Source organism: Oncorhynchus mykiss, chromosome 27, assembly GCF_013265735.2.
Source record: "Oncorhynchus mykiss isolate Arlee chromosome 27, USDA_OmykA_1.1, whole genome shotgun sequence".
NCBI lineage: Eukaryota > Metazoa > Chordata > Actinopteri > Salmoniformes > Salmonidae > Oncorhynchus > Oncorhynchus mykiss.
In genome coordinates, this window is record NC_048591.1 from 8,868,663 (window position 1) to 8,885,138 (window position 16,476).

The window sequence follows — 16,476 nt, forward strand, 5'->3', positions numbered from 1 at the left end:
ATAGGGGAAAGGAGAAGGAGGATGGAATGCTCTATGGGGGTGTGATTAAGCAGACTTCAGTCCCCTCTGGGCCTAGGGAGGGAGGAAGTCAAACGTGGTGAAATGCATCTGTTGGTGGAGGGAGCACTCCATGGCCACGTCTCCCCCATTAAACAGCTGTAACTGGCAGGGTCTCCATGAGTATTGCCATAGTAGTACTTCTATATAAATGCGACATTTATCATGCCATACGGTAGAGGAGACAAGTCGACACACGCTCTCAGTTAACACAGTGAAGAGACTCGTCCATTAGAACAAATAAGGAAATTACATGCTTGAATGGAATGTTTCAACTCAATATGTAGTGTAGACTTAGTAAGACTGAAGTAATGTTGACTTATAGAAATAAAGAAACACGGTACATCAAACAAATATGATTATGAATGAAGCATCACTCCAAGTTACCCAATACTAAAAAATAACTATTCCCTTTAACAGGCAGATGCATAATGTATAGCGCAACAATTCCCTTTTTTACATGGAGGCGGTAATTAAAAACAAATCTTAAACAGTAAGGGGCAGTTTCTCGGACACAGATTAAGCCTAGTCCTGGAATAAAACAGTACGCTCAATAGAGAATCTCCATATAATTGATTTATTTTTGTCCAGGATTAGCCTTATTAATCTGTGTCGGGTGAACCGCGCGCCTAAGTGACATTGCAAACTGGTTCACACGGTACCTGGGCTTGAGGCTGTGATGACCTTTTGTGGTGTGTAGGAGGACCATCATCCATGGGGGTCAAGGGGCGTCCATGGTCAATAAGCAGTTGACGGGTAGGAGTTGTGTTAGTCAGTTCAGGCACATAATTTGAGCCGTAGACAGTGGGCAACTGAGCCTTAACCAGTCCCATGTCAAAGCACACAGCCGATACAAGAGTAGAAGAAATTCCTATTATAGCTAACTGGGATTCCTCACCTAGTCCATATGAATTTGGCTTCAGAATAGTTACAGTATTAAAGTAACTACATATAGTGGGGATGTATAATTCTAACTTGTTAGCGTCATCTTGAGTTATCGCCAGCAGTTACTTATGAAGACCCCATTCAGTGCGATTGTTGTTGTTTATTTTAACAGACAACCGATTAATGTCCCCACATGTTTCTGGCTAAGCTCTCTAAGGACCCTGAAAAGGAACGCTCAGAGATGCCATGATGAATCGGTCTCTTGTTTTCATTAACTCTACTGTACAGTGAGATCCGTGCAATTAGCTGTGTGAAGTGAAGGCTCAGCCAGACCTTTGATCCTAAATCTCTCCATTTTCAAACTTTTTATTCCACTTCGTTGGTTTCAATAAAAATAATGGAATTCTCCATTCAACTTCAAAAAAAGTTTTGTATTTCAAAGAGATGACATGGAAGTTGGCTGTTAAAAATCAATTCCCATGCAGCCACTCCTCTCGTCCGCTCCTCTCTCCTTCCCCTTTCTCTCTGTCAATGAGTGCTGATTAAATGAGGAAGTCACACTCTAAAAATGCACTTGAAGCACTATCTTTGTTCAGAGCAGCTGAGTGCAGCAGGGATCAGCTCTGTTCTGATCACCACAGCGCAACGGGAGGTCAGTGTTCGCTTTAGGAAAGAGAGAGAGAGAGAGAGGCATTACATCTCATTAAAGCCCTGCTGTTTGACAAGTCTGTGGCCCGACTCCACTGGGTGCATGGGAGACAGCACAGCACAGAACGACTGGGGCTGCTGCCACCTACACACACACTAGTCTACTGAGAGACATTCTGAGGTGAATGTGAGATTCTGACTGCCTGGCACAGCAACTAAAAAATGAGCGTTAACAGCAATGGGTTTTCTTATGACGAGAGAACTCATTTGACTGCTAGCTCAACAGCTTGAGGCTGTTGTAGCAGTGGTCTGGTAAAGGTGGGCGGCTCAATGATTTAGTGCGATGTAATTGGTGGTTCCGTAACTTCAGATAATGTCAGCAGGGGTGGTATAACATCTGATTTGTGCTGACAACTTCATTCACTCATTTGGCTTGTGGGTGATACTGTGTTTCTATACATTTGTCTCACTCATAAACATTAGCCACTGCTATCCCACTGACGGCAATTCGACATCTATTCCATGTTGGTTCAACGTCGTTTCATTGAAATGACGTGGAAACAACATTGATTCAACCAGTGTGTGCCCAATAGGATGCCTTCACTGCATAGTTAAACTGGCACAGGTCTACAGCCACTGCAGAACAATGCAGTTAAAATGGAAGAAAACTCCCCACTTTATTGCGTTTTATAAAGTGCTTGGGGAGATTTCTATCACTGACAGGCTGATGAGGACAGGACAGAGCAGTAATGGTAGTGCAGCGGTGCAGCAGTCACAGGAAAGAACACCAGGTACTGGGGGCACTGCCAAGCCTGCCCTGGGCCCCTCCGCTGTCCCCTCTGCCCCACTACCAGCCACCATCTGTCACATATCTCTCCACTGGTCTCCGAGACGATGGCCAGCCACAACGAGAACTGCTGATTATTTATTTCACCCCTTATTTAACCAGGTTAGTCTCGTGGAGATAAAAAAAAGTACTGGAGAACTGGACCAAGACAGCAGCATCAACACATCCATTCCAGACAAACAGTCCCATGACATCAACAAGACAAAGATACATGGTGTGGTGCTCTGTTCAGGTTCACAGGCAGAGGGGATCTCACAGCTGTACACTTCCATAATCCTTTAGGCTGACCTCTGGTGGTAAGCAGAAGGGAGGCTCACTCAGCTGCTTTATATATTGCCCACTTCCTTAACTAATTTACCATGTTCATTATAAAAAGGCACAGCCCACATCTGCTCACTTCACCGTTTCTCATGATTTTTTTTTTTTTACAGTGTGAGACATAGGCTTAAGGTAAGATACAGTATGGTAACTACGGAGGATTGTTTCTCTCATTCCTAGTCCGAGAGAACATCAGTTAAGCCAGTCCCTATATTTACACTATCATATTCAGTTGACCCTCAGAACGGGGCCTTGGCTTTAATATTATGGATGGACACTTACAAAAGTAAAATGAATACAGGGGATAGGTTAAAGTGGAGGAAAGACGGGGCAAGCGGGATGTTTCGGCTGTGTGCTTGCAACTAACGGGTCTTAGAAGGCACAGGCGCAAACCACTGCTACCACTACTATGTTGCCGATGGTTGCAATGACGGCCACCCAAAGCCAGATGGCGTCGCTGGAGTACTTGCCCTCCTCTTCCGCCTCGGTCGGCCGGGAGAAGTTGGCGTTGAGGTTGGAGGTGGAGGTCTGGAGGGACGTGTTGCCATTGTACGGGGAATCCATGAAGGCCCCACTCACAGCCGGAAAATGCTGAGGGACAAAAGAAAAGAGGAGAGATGAAAAGATGAAAAGATGACTTGGATCAAGGCCAGCATAATAGCATATCAGAGAGAGCCCATATGTACAGCAGCTCTGTAACCCTGTTTCAAAAAAAAGCATCTGGAGGGTAACAGGTCTCATAAGGTTGATAAAATGGTCCAGTACTCAGTTATTGAAGTTGGTGGTTGAAGATATCCCTCTAGTGTTGTGGGGGCTGTGCTTTGGCAAAGTGGGTGGGGTTATATCCTTCCTGTTTGGCCCTGTCCGGGGGTGTCCTCGGATGGGGCCACAGTGTCTCCTGACCCCTCCTGTCTCAGCCTCCAGTATTTATGCTGCAGTAGTTTATGTGTCGGGGGGCTAGGGTCAGTTTGTTATATCTGGAGTACTTCTCCTGTCCTATTCGGTGTCCTGTGTGAATCTAAGTGTGCCTTCTCTAATTCTCTCCTTCTCTCTTTCTCTCTCTCGGAGGACCTGAGCCCTAGGACCATGCCCCAGGACTACCTGACATGATGACTCCTTGCTGTCCCCAGTCCACCTGGCTGTGCTGCTGCTCCAGTTTCAACTGTTCTGCCTTATTATTATTCGACCATGCTGGTCATTTATGAACATTTGAACATCTTGGCCATGTTCTGTTATAATCTCCACCCGGCACAGCCAGAAGAGGACTGGCCACCCCACATAGCCTGGTTCCTCTCTAGGTTTCTTCCTAGGTTTTGGCCTTTCTAGGGAGTTTTTCCTAGCCACCGTGCTTCTACACCTGCATTGCTTGCTGTTTGGGGTTTTAGGCTGGGTTTATGTACAGCACTTTGAGATATCAGCTGATGTACGAAGGGCTATATAAATAAATTTGATTTGATTTGAAGTACTGAACACTAAATGTGTTTTAAAGGGTATAATAGCGAGACACATCAGTGTGACATGTAGACACTTGGGAACATCCCACGTATAATGTGAACTGTATGATGTGAACAGAAATACCCTCAGTGCTGTGAACAAGAACAATCAAAAGCATCTGGTTCGTCACTCTTGGGGTTTCTACCCTGTGTCCTATTCTAACGATCACAGCTGCATGACCTATATTATCCAACACAGTCAGTCATTGTCTCCCTCTCCCCTATGGGACTCACCAGTGTTTGTATATAAGCTTTACTCAAATAATTTACTGAGTCAAACTATACTACTCAAAATGAAAACCCATTAAAAGTTTAAAGGTGCAGTTTCATGGCCATAAATAATAAAATAAGAATATTTTTGCTGTAGCTTTGTTGATGTGATTCTTGCAAATGTGCAGCTTAGAACTAGCTAAATAACTTTCTGTTGTTACCCTACATGACCAAAAGTATGTGGACACCTGCTCGTCGAACATCTCATTCCAAAATCATGGGCATTCCATTCAGCCACAAGAGCATTAGTGATGTCAGGTACTGATGTTGGGCGATTCGGTGTTCCAATTCATCCCAAAGGTGTTTGATGGGGTTGAGGTCAGGGCTCTGTGCAGGCCAGTCAAATTCTTCCACACCGGGGGAATTGCCATGCTGAAACAGGAAAGTGCCTTCCCCAAAATGTTACCACAAAGTTGGAAGCACAGAATCATCTAGAATGTAATTGTATGCTGTAGCATTAAGATTTCCCTTCACTGGAACTAGCCCGAACCATGAACAACAGCCCCAGACCATTATTCCTCCTACACCAAACTTTACAGTTGGCACTATGCATTAGGGCATGTAGCATTTTCCTGGCATCGGCCAAACCCAGATACGTCCATCGGACTGCCAGATGGTGAAGCGTGGTTCAACACTCCAGAGAACGCATTTCCACTGCTCCAGAGCCAATGGCAGAGAACTTTAGACCACCCCAGCCGATGCTTGACATTGTGCATGGTGACCTTAGCCTTGTGTGCGGCTACTCGGCCATGGAAACCCATTTCATGATGCTCCTGACGGACAGTTCTTGTGCTGACGTTGCTTCCAGAGGCAGTTTGGAACTTGGTAGTGAGTGTTGCAACTGAGGACAGACGATGTTTGCGCCCTACACGCTTCAGCAATCGTTGGTCTCGTTCTGTGAGCTAGTGTGGCTTACCACTTTGCGTCTGAGCCATTCTTGCTCCTAGACATTTTCACTTCACAATAACAGCATTTACAGTTGACCGGGCCAGCTCTAGCAGGGCAGAAATTTGACGAACTGACTTGTTGGAAAGGTGTCATCCTATGACAATGCAAGGTGCTGAGCTCTTCAGTTTGGCCATTATTCTGCCAGTGTTAGGCTATGGAGATTGCATGGCTGTGTTTATACACCTGACAGCAATGAGTGTAGCTGAAATTGCCAAATCCACTCATTTGAAGGGGTGTCCACATACTTTTGCATATATAGTGCATTTGGAGGATTGTTTGGAGGACACGGCCAGGTTTGTTTTCACTCCACGTACATATTGGTGTTTTCTGTCTTCTTCACCCCTCTTCACCTTGCCTAGCTTAAAACGCACATCCATTTATCAGCTAAGTCTGAGTTGGCCCACCCTGCTCTAACATATGGCAGGACCAGCCAGACGGGACAACTGCACCCTGTGATGGCCCAATCATTTAGCTGTTCCCTGTCCCCGCGCCTCATTGCACCGCCGGTCTAGATGGAGACATACTCGATCCATCAGGAAGGGACAGGTTCATCATTCTCTTCCTCCCATCTGCTACTGATAAGAAGTGAGAGGAACCAGGAGGAACCACCGTCTAGCTCCACTACACCTCCTATCAGGAAGAGTGATCAGGGAGAACTTGGGTGTCAAACAAAGTTTCAATTGATCAGCAATTAAAGTTGTGTAGTGTTGTCAAACTGTCAGAAACCGTATCAGGGAAGCTCATCTGCGTGCTGGTCATCGTCACCAGGGTCTTGACCTGACTGCGATTTGGTAACCAACTTTTAGTGGGCAAATACTCACCTTGGATGGCCACTGGCCACTGGCGCGAGTGGTTTGCTGATGTTAATGTTGTGAACAAAGTGGCCCATGGTGGCGGTGGGGTTATGGTACGGGCAGACATAAGCTACGGACAATGAACACAACTGCATTTTATCGATGGCAATTTGAATGCACAGAGATACCGTGATGAGATCCTGAGGCCCATTTTCGTGCCATTCATCCGCCGCCATCACCTCATCTTTCAGCATGATATTTCAGCCCCGTGTCGCAAGGATCTGTACACAATTCCTGGAAGTTGAAAATTACCCCGATCTTCCATGGCCTGCATACTCACCAGACATGTCACCCATTGAGCAAGTTTGGGAAATTGTTGCCTTGTTACATTCATATTTTTGTTCAGTGTATAATTTTTTTGTTCAGTGTTATCATGGCAATTTATAACAGCTGGACATCGTGGTTCAAGTGTTTCCATGACCTATTTAGGCAAATTGCCCGTTAATACATTTGCGACTGCCAGTATGCCGTCCCACCTATCTGTTTAATGTCTCAGGTATCCCGCATGGATAGAATGCAATAACTGACACATATTCTAATAATTCTCATGTGCCAATGCATCGCCACATCATATCGCCTAGGTTAGTCCGTAACATGGTGAAACTTTCACGCCGGTAGATCTGAAATAATTGGATGGTGAAACTTGCCAGCCAACCAGAAAAGCAAGGCGAAGAAATTCAGGCCTTCTTGAACAGACAGGCCAATCCTTGTATTGCAAAGAAACATTTTTTTTTATAGTTAAAAGTTTTGTTTTGCAAGCAGTAGGCATTTAGAATGAAATGTCAAGTGGAGCTTATACAGTAATTACTTGATGACGTGCCCCATGTGCTTTCTAAAGTATTCGGCAATCGTAATTCATTTCCATCATCATTTGTCGCAATAAAGACAGTTAGGCAAAACAAATACGCCCATGTCAAACGGATAAAAATGTTGTCGATCTATAGAAAGGGTATCCTATATCCGCCGTTTCCAATACACGTCGCAACAAACCTGGGTTTGTCGAATAAACCTGGGTTAATGGAAAACTGCCTAATGTGTCTCAATATTGAGGATGTGTCTGAGGCCCTGAGCTACTATGAAATACCTCAGAGACACGGGCCCGGTGAGGGAATAAGACAAATTACTTTGATTGGCTCACAATGAGCTCCATCTTTCCCTGGAGGCCAATGAGAAACCCATTGAAACAGACAGAAGGAAGCAGCAAATTAAGACTTGAGGTTCATCGATAGCGACCGCTGTTAGGAGTTGTAATTAATACTCTCTAACAAGGCAATGGGAAAAGAGCCAAGCATTCACTGGCAGGCAAGGGAGCCTAACTGACAGGCTTCTGTTCCCTGTCACCGCACGAGAGGAGAACCCAGCTAAATAACAACCATGTCTTTGATTATGTCATCACCGTTTTATTTCAGTGTGCTATTAAACCCCGGGAGGACCACGCCGGGTGTAAAAGCCACCAGAGAAGTGTGGTGTCATGACAGGGATGATAAATCTTGAAGTAAATAGCATACAGGCCCCGTGGCTGTGTTGTTTAGCATGACGATCACACACACATCAACTGGCCAGCTGCCTCCAGCTTTGAGTTATTGTTTTTTCCTTTCTCCAAATACTGTTCACCAGACAAATGATTACAGTTGGTGGTGTCAGGTGTTTAACTGTGCTGAAATGTGTGCCAAAAGCGTGTTCCACTGAGGTGATTTAAAAAAAATAATAAGAACTTTCCACTGAAACATATATCACAGTCAACAAACATCTGGGTCCCAAATAAAGCTCTGGTTGTACTCCACAACATGCAGACCCCCTATATAGAATAGGACACTGGATATTCATAGCAACTCATTTCAGCAAAGTTAATAACCAGCTTCGGTACCAGGGAGAGTTCTGAAGGTGTCAATCCAACCATGCATGTGCTATATGCGGATTTGCCAATCACCATGCATACCACGAAGATCCTAAAGACCGTACACTTTTCCCCACTCCTCAACTTAGTTTAAAAGCAACCAGAGGTGATGTGCCCTGCCGCGTTTGGATGGAAGAGTTGTCTGCGGACGTTGTCACTGAAGTGGGGTCAGGGTGCGAGTTCACCGGTCAATTAGCGAAAGTTCTAAACATGGGCTTTTCTTGCAGTGGAAGATGATTTGTATTATGGAAGATAATATCCAAGACCATATCCACAATTCAATATCCAGATGGTTTAGATATCAATCTTCTGACAGAGAATTGAAAACATCAACTCACATGGTCACACAGAGGAGGCCTGCGTGAAGGATGACGGAACATATCTATAAAACATCACAAACGTCATAGGTATTCACGTATGCATAGCAAGCACTTAAGTGATCTCTTACCACAGAGGTTCATCATCTGTCTCCATTCAAGTGTTGTGCTCCAGATAGGGTTGACAGGGAGGAAGAACTAAAAATGCAATGTATGAAGGAGAAAGGAGAAGTTTGCTTTTTTTACAACCAAATGTATGTTTTATCACGAAGCTATACCTCTCCGTCCAGTCTACAGGTAACTGCCAAAATAAAAGGAAACAATTGAGTAAATAAGGTGTCCAGACACTTTTTGTTGTTGTTGTTGCTTTCACTTGTTTGTGAGGAACTAACAAGCGATTAATTTCCTAATGAACGAAAAAAATAAAATCTGGGATTTAAAACAAATATATATCTCCATAAACCTCCATAAAGAATGGCCTTTTAAGAGATTTTAGTGGTTGTAGTTCCCTTTTTGTTTTCGTAGTAAAGACTGAGCCCGAAATAACTATACGTGGTTGTAGTTCAACTATTGATCTATCCTCATTATTACGTATTGTATCGCAACATCAATGAGTAAGACAGCTAGCAGTTGTGACCTATTGGTCTTGTTTGTTTACATTTTGTATGCAAAGTCATGCTTCTAATTCCAAACATTTTAAGACATAACGATGTGTCAGAATAATTCAGAGAATAATATGTCAAGGTCAACACACAATCCCTGGTCTAATGATTCATTTACCACGTATTCACTCTCACTGGAGAGAAACGACTGACATAAATGGGAACGTTGTCAACCCAGCGAAAAATGAAAGTGATAGTTATATCAGCCTACATGGTAATACCACCATGTAAAGTCCGTCATGAGAGTCAGGTCATTAGTCTACAAGCTTAGAAGGCTAAAAGCCTAGGTCATTTAACCATGCACCATTAACTTGCCAAATGCATTTAACAATTCACAATTGACATGCATCAATCGTACTTTGTTTAGCATGTCCCAAACATGCTCTGCCCACGTGTTCTTTCTTCAATGTGCATTACAATCACTATTACAATCACTAGGCAGAGTGATTGGAAGCGCAAGAGCCGCTTCATGTGAAACTACACTGTGAACCACGTACACCACACTGTCAGCAAAACAAGCAAAGTACAAAGTTGAGTTGTGTAGAGGATGCAGGGACAGCGAAAGACAAAGTCTAGGGTCGACCCAGGGGAACGGGTGATGGGGACGACACAATATTTGAGGAGGGGGGAGAGTGGGAAAAAGAAGAGTGCAGGAGTACCTACTGTAGGCTGTTTCAGCAGACTTCTCTGTCACTTGCTGTATCACCGGAGGGCTGCGCTGCGAGTGTTGATTCACCACAGAGAGGGGGATTTAAAAAGAGAGCGCTGGACTCAGACAGCACTGAGCAGTGATTGGACCAGTGCAGAGAGACTCATGACTATATGTGTGTGTGTGTGTGTGTGTGTGCGTGCATATGAGGGAGGGGCAAAGGGAGCAGAGGAACAGAGGGGAGTCTATAATTTAGCAGTGGGATTTCAGTAAACAGATTAAGGTCAGTCTACAATGATGATTTACGTTTAGAGCTAACTCTTTGGGAATCTAAAGCTCAAACAGACAAAAGTCCACCTGGTCCCTGTCCGAATCCTGGATCTGCCGTGTGTACAGCCACACTACGTCACCATTTCCCCCAGCCGCCCCCATTTGCAAATAATATCATTATTCCACTAATGTATAAAGCCCTGCAAAGACAGTTGACACGATAGACTCCTGACATGCACAATGGACATCCTGACATGCAAATTGCTGTGGGCTTTGGCTCTGATGGACAAATAAGGTGAAACTCTGTTCCATTCAGAGAAGATCTTATGCAATATTACTTAGTTGAGAGGAGATGGAGTCACATGAAAAGAGACTGTGGTGATCTTTCATCAACCTGAGCCCTCGGAGCCAATACCAGAGAAATGACTGTGAACCGGGGATAAAGGGAGATCATCTTGGAGAAAGTGTGGGGTCATACTAATCAGAAATGGGCAGTATTTATGTTGTTGTATTTGTTGTATTTGAAGTACGTATTTAAATAACTTGAGTATTTTGTCAATTGTATTTCACTGGCGTGAACTACAGTCCAGTGTGTTTTGTAACAAGATACTCTAGAGAACTGTATTTTGTATTTTTAAAATACAAAATACTTTTCAACAGTCCTGATAGAAAATTATATAGGGCCTATTTCTAAAATAAGTTGATATTTTTTAAAAAAAAACGTTGGTTTTCACACATGTATTTGTTCAATTTACAACTGCACGGGATATTTTACTTAAATAGTCCATTCTTTTTTTGGGACTACTTTAAAGTGTATTTTCTGTATTTTAAAAATGTATTTAGTCATTTATTTGCATACATTTTGATGTATCTTTTCCCATCTCCAGTCATTCAAACTTGGTCTTGTTTGGGGGTGGAGCTAATTAGAATAATAATACCATGTGGTCATTTTTAGATTTAGGTCATTTTGCATCCAGAGCAACTTAGTCAGTGCATTCAACTAGTAGATAAACAACCACATCACAGTCATAGCAAGTCACACATTTTTTGTTACCATTGCTGTTGTTCAGGTTAAGGGGGGAAATTGCCACATGTATTTTGAAAATACAAGATACCGACCGTACTTATCTTTAATTTAAATACAATACTTTGCAAAAGTATTTTGTATTTTATTTTTGATACATTAGGCGGTGTTGTAATTGTATTTTGTAAATATCTGACACTCATATTTAGTCAGCGTCGTGTTTAAAAGAGGGAGAGAGAAGAAAAAAAACTATTAAAAGATGAGAGAAAGGAAAATAAGGAATTGGTATATGTAACCAGCAGAGTGTTGCGCCTGCATTAACATGAATTATGAATGCCGTCACAAAAGAAGCTAAAATATTCAAAGGTACCAATTATGTAATGACATTCTCCGCTGGGAAACAACGGACCAACTCTCTCCCTACTGTCACATGTTAACAGCGTCATCACAGCTCCTTCTACCTCTGTCATACATGGATGAGAGGGGCAGGTGTTAAAAATACATTGACATCCGCAAAAACAAGCCCACTTTGCCACAGTACAGAGAAAGCCCTTTTACACAGAGCCGACATTTTACAGTGCAATTAGCCATCTCTAAAGTGCTGTTGTGTAGATGAAATTGCACTCTCTGCTGGCTTGTCTCCACAGCCCCTTCTGAGAAGAGAGGGGGGGGGGGGGGGGGGGGGGGGGGGGGGGGAGGCTGCAGAGCAAGCAGATGTTTCTCCCCTCTGTAACATCTGTCTGAGCGATAGGTAATCAGTTGCAGAACTTTACTGTTTGTCCCATTTTAGTAGTACACCTCAAAACAAGGTGGTGGAATCATTTAAGAGGTAAGAGCATCGGTAAGAGAAAAGGCATCATGGTCTACAATGGAGTCTTGGGCATACTTATTGTTAAGAAATGAGGAATATAAATATTGTATGTTTCATGCAGCTTCAGCTAAAAAGAGATGAGCCCTGGGGGCGAATGTGTGGTGTTCCGTAGTCTTACCTGTCAACGTGACAGGAAGCATAGACAAAACAAACAACGAAAAGCGCTGACCCAGTTTCCTACAGATATATTACCCCAAATGAAAAGTGTAAAGTACTGACACTGATGAATTTCCAACACGGATCTAAACAGATTTTTTGGGGGGGATTATAACCGTGCATCTAAACGTCCTTGAGGGTGAAAGGTCGTCTTCATGAGGTGACAGACACAACAATGGACTTTTCTAAATCACACCAGTCTTTCCCTCCACTTAAAGTCCAATCTCACTGATTTCGCATGTCAATGTCTCGCTGTGTATCCTACTCTTGTACTGAGCCATATTATCCTCAATATGTTCTCAGAACATTGACAAAAAACGTACAGGAAATAAAATGGACGTGTGCCCTCTTTTATTGATGAGCCCCTAACCAGTTGAAGGGAAATGCACTCTGAACATGACAAGTGGCTGGATTTGGCCTGGAGCGAGGGTAGAAAGGATGGGGAACACAGTGCTTACGGTCTGACTTGTTTTACCCCTCTTCTAAAAACTCACTGTGCTCTAGAGTGGACTTCAACTGCACACCCATACACACACACGCGCACACGCACACGCACACATGCACACACACTCACAGTCAGTGGTGTAATGTACTTAAGTAAAAATACTTTAAAGTATTACTTAAATAGTTTTTCGGGGTATTTGGGGTACAGACTTTTGCTCAAGTAGTAGTTAACTTGGTTACTTTCACTTATACTGGAGTCATTTTCTATTAAGATGTCTTTACTTTTACTCAAGTACGACAACTGGGTACTTATTCAACCACTGCTCAAAGTACTCTCTCTTACACACACAAACACCGGTCTTTCCACTCATTTGATCATGCTTGCCCTGAAAATAGTCTATTCGGCTCAATTTGCTCTGTTGAACTGACAACTGCTTTTCTACACATGCATGTTCATCATGCTTGAGAAAACTACTGAGCTGAGAACATTGCATGAAACAGATTTGTATACGTGTATACATTTACTTGGTGGGAGATAAGGCTGCTACAAAAGCATTGTTTTGAGTTTAAATGTTTTTTTTTACGGAACATTACAGCATTAAAACTAAGTCTCAAATGTTCTGAACATGTAGTCAGAGCAAGACACATATTTTACTGCATTTTTCTTTCACAGCTTTAGCAAAAGCCAAATAAGCCAAACTAATATTACAGACAATCCATCAAAGGGCCCATGTTTGTATTTCTGGTCAGGTGGCATTATGTGTTCAAAAGGAGGATGTGATGATGTCCAATGTTTGTTCCATGTGATGGTGGATAACCATGGTGATTATCCTGTATTAAATTAGCTCTCCTTGATTATTGCTGTGTATTTGAACCTATGGTCTGTATTAAGCACTGGTGTAGAATGTCCACAGGCATTCTGAGGGCATCAGATTCCCCTAATTCAACCTCATCTTTTCAAGGCCTGAATAGCTCCCAAATCTGATCTCTTCCCAGTGAACGGCACAAAGCGCTGTGTCCATTACGCCACCGTTGTCAGATTATGTGATGTATGTGTGGATGGATGATCCCTTTCTTCCGTGAGAGAATTATTAACACAAGGGTGTGTCATCTCCTCAAACAGGGCTCTGGGTTGTATAAGCAACATCATCTGCTCCTCTGTGTTATCTCCTATTAATTGGACAGGTTTGTCATGCTATCGACCCTGATAACATGAGAGAGTGCATGCTCCAGTACCCACAAAACACCAGTCTCAACATCAACAGCAAAGAGGCGACTCCGGAATGCTGGCCTTCTAGGCAGAGTTCCTCTGTCAGGTGTCTGTGTTCTTTTGCCAATCTTAATATTTTTTTTTATTGGCCAGTCTGAGATATGGCTTTTTGGCTCTTCACAACTCTGCCTAGAAGGCCAGCATCCCGGAGTCGCCTCTTCACTGTTGACCTTGAGACTGGTGTTTTGCGGGTACAATTTAATGAAGCTGCCAATTGAGGACTTGTGAGGCATCTGTTTCTCAAACTAGATACTAATGTACTTGTCCTCTTGCTCAGTTGTGTACTGGGGCCTCCCACTCCTCTTTCTATTCTGGTTAGAGCCAGTTTGCGCTGTTTTGTGAAGGGAGTAGTACACAGTGTTGTACAAGATCTTCAGTTTCTTGGCAATTTCTCGCATGGAATAGCCTTCATTTCTCAGAACAAGAATAGACTGACGAGTTTCAGAAGAAAGTTCTTTGTTTCTGGCTATTTTGAGCCTGTAATCGAACCCACAAATGCTGATGCTCCAGACACTCAACTAGTCTAAAGAAAGACAATTTTATTGCTTCTTTAATTAGAACAGTTTTCAGCTGTGCTAACATAATTGCAAAAGGGTTTTCTAATGATCAATTAGCCTTTTAAAATTATAAACTTGGATTAGCTAAGACAACATGCCATTGGAACACAGGAGTGATGGTTGCTGATAATGGTCCTCTGTACGCCTATGTAGATATTCCATAAAAAGTCTGCCGTTTCCAGCTACAATAGTCATTTACAACATGAACAATGTCTACACTGTATTTCTGATCAATTTTATGTTATTTTTAATGGATTATAAAAATGACATTTCTAAGTGACCCCAAACTTTTGAACGGTAGAGTACATGAAAAAAAGTAAATTGTGTGCACTACGTCATTACGTACTGTTTTTAACCGCAACAAGTACATTGGGTGGGAAAAACAACAATGGTGGGGATATTTGCATATTCTCTTTATTCGATTTTTCGCATGAAAATCTGTTGCCAATTGGACGGGAATCTAGCTACTGACTCCTCAGATACAGCTATCTGGGTTACAACAGTTCCCTGTGGGTTTGTGCCTTGGGGTGTGCCAGGGCATAATGTGTGTATTATCAGGGCTACCACAGTTTCCTGTGGGTTTGAGCCTTGAGCTGCCATGGCAGAGTGCGAGTACACAGTTTCCAGGTTACTGCAGGTTTCCTGTGGGTTTGAGCCTCGGGCTGCCGTGCACTTTACCAAGAGTTCTGTTATTTCAGGCTTGCAAGGTAAGTATTGTTCTTGGAACCATGGGTTCTATTGGCAGCATGTCAGTGCACATAGCCATGTTGCAGCAGGTTCTGGTTCCCTATATGGGGATCTGATAGTTCAGGCTTCTTGGGTAATTATTAGGGAAAAGGGTGGCTTCTGTAACCACTTTTTTGGAGCTGGTGGAACCTGTGTGTGCATGGGTTGCTGTGGGCCTCCTAGTTTGGTACTCTCTGAGCCGGCATGACGCGGGATTGTATATCCCCATAGTATGTTATACCGAGTGACCAACTGAAAGGGCACATACAGTTATGAATATAACTACTGTTCCCTGAAGGGGGGAACGAGGTTTAACATATTTTGGCCCAGCGCCGCCAAGGGGTTTGGCTAGAAAGACGGGACATCCGAGGACGGCCTTGGCATCCTTTTTTGGGGGGGTGAATTTTGCATGAGATTAGCTTGAGGAAACAGTTAAAGTGCAACCAATTATGTCTTCTATGGAGACTGATGTCATTGTCAAAATGGACCATGAAGAATAACTTATTTTTTAAAAGTATGATATTACCACAAGTAGACATTTACACTGTTAATGTGGGCACTAAACATTTCTATGATCTTGTAAGCCACCCCCTGATGAATTTGTGATAAGTGTTATGACTAACTCAAGAGTGCAGGTTACATGTTCCATTAGCATAACACTAGTCTAGTTCAACCATATCCCAATCCTTCTCAGCTGCAATGTGACTCATTTTGTTACATTATTAAAGCTTTGTCACCCTCTCCAAACCCAGTCCCCCACCCTCTCAATATGCCTCCCATCCAAAAGCCCATAGAGCATAGAGGAATTACAGTCTGGACAGCGGATGTCTATGGTAAAAAAAAAAACAGGGACGTCTGGTCCAATGCTTGTAAGCCACAATCCTTTACTCTCCATCTGCTGTGATGGCCAGAGGACTGAGAACTAAGGACAGAGACAGATGAAGCTGACTGGAAGTTCACATAAACCCGAGAGATAAGGCCACACTGAAACTACCTCATTCACATACATTGCATTTGGAAATTATTCAGACCCCTTGACTTTTTCCACATTTAGTTACTTTACAGCCTTATTCTAAAATGGTTTACATTGTTTTTTCCCCCGCTCATCAAACTACACATAATACCCCATAATGACAAAGAAAAAACAGATTTAGACATTTTTGCTACTTTATAAAAAATGGAAAACTGACATATGACATTTACATAAGTATTCAGACGCTTTACTTAGTAAAGCACCTTTGGCAGCGATTACAGCCTTGAGTCTTCTTGGGTAGATTCTACAAGCTTGGCACACCTCTATTTGGGTAGTTTCT

At 43.0% G+C, this 16,476-nt stretch overlaps 1 protein-coding gene across 6 annotated transcripts in view; it reads right to left on the reverse strand.

Annotated features, from left to right (window-relative positions):
- LOC110507464 (uncharacterized protein C14orf132) overlaps positions 1-16,476 on the reverse strand; it is a 30,117-nt gene that overhangs the window by 2,848 nt on the left and 10,793 nt on the right. For 2 of the 6 annotated variants that reach the window (XR_005040043.1, XR_005040040.1), the window contains exons 1-2: positions 9,860-10,315; positions 720-3,346 (exon numbers count right to left, since the gene is read on the reverse strand). Coding sequence is in view for 1 of the 6 variants with exons in the window: in XM_036965367.1 (XP_036821262.1) it covers positions 3,128-3,346 (219 nt within the window). In the remaining 5 variants the exon portion in view is untranslated. Of the gene's footprint in view, positions 1-719; positions 3,347-9,855; positions 10,316-16,476 lie in introns of those variants that run through there. The other 4 variants (XR_005040039.1, XR_005040041.1, XR_005040042.1 and 1 more) reach the window with 4 other exon arrangements.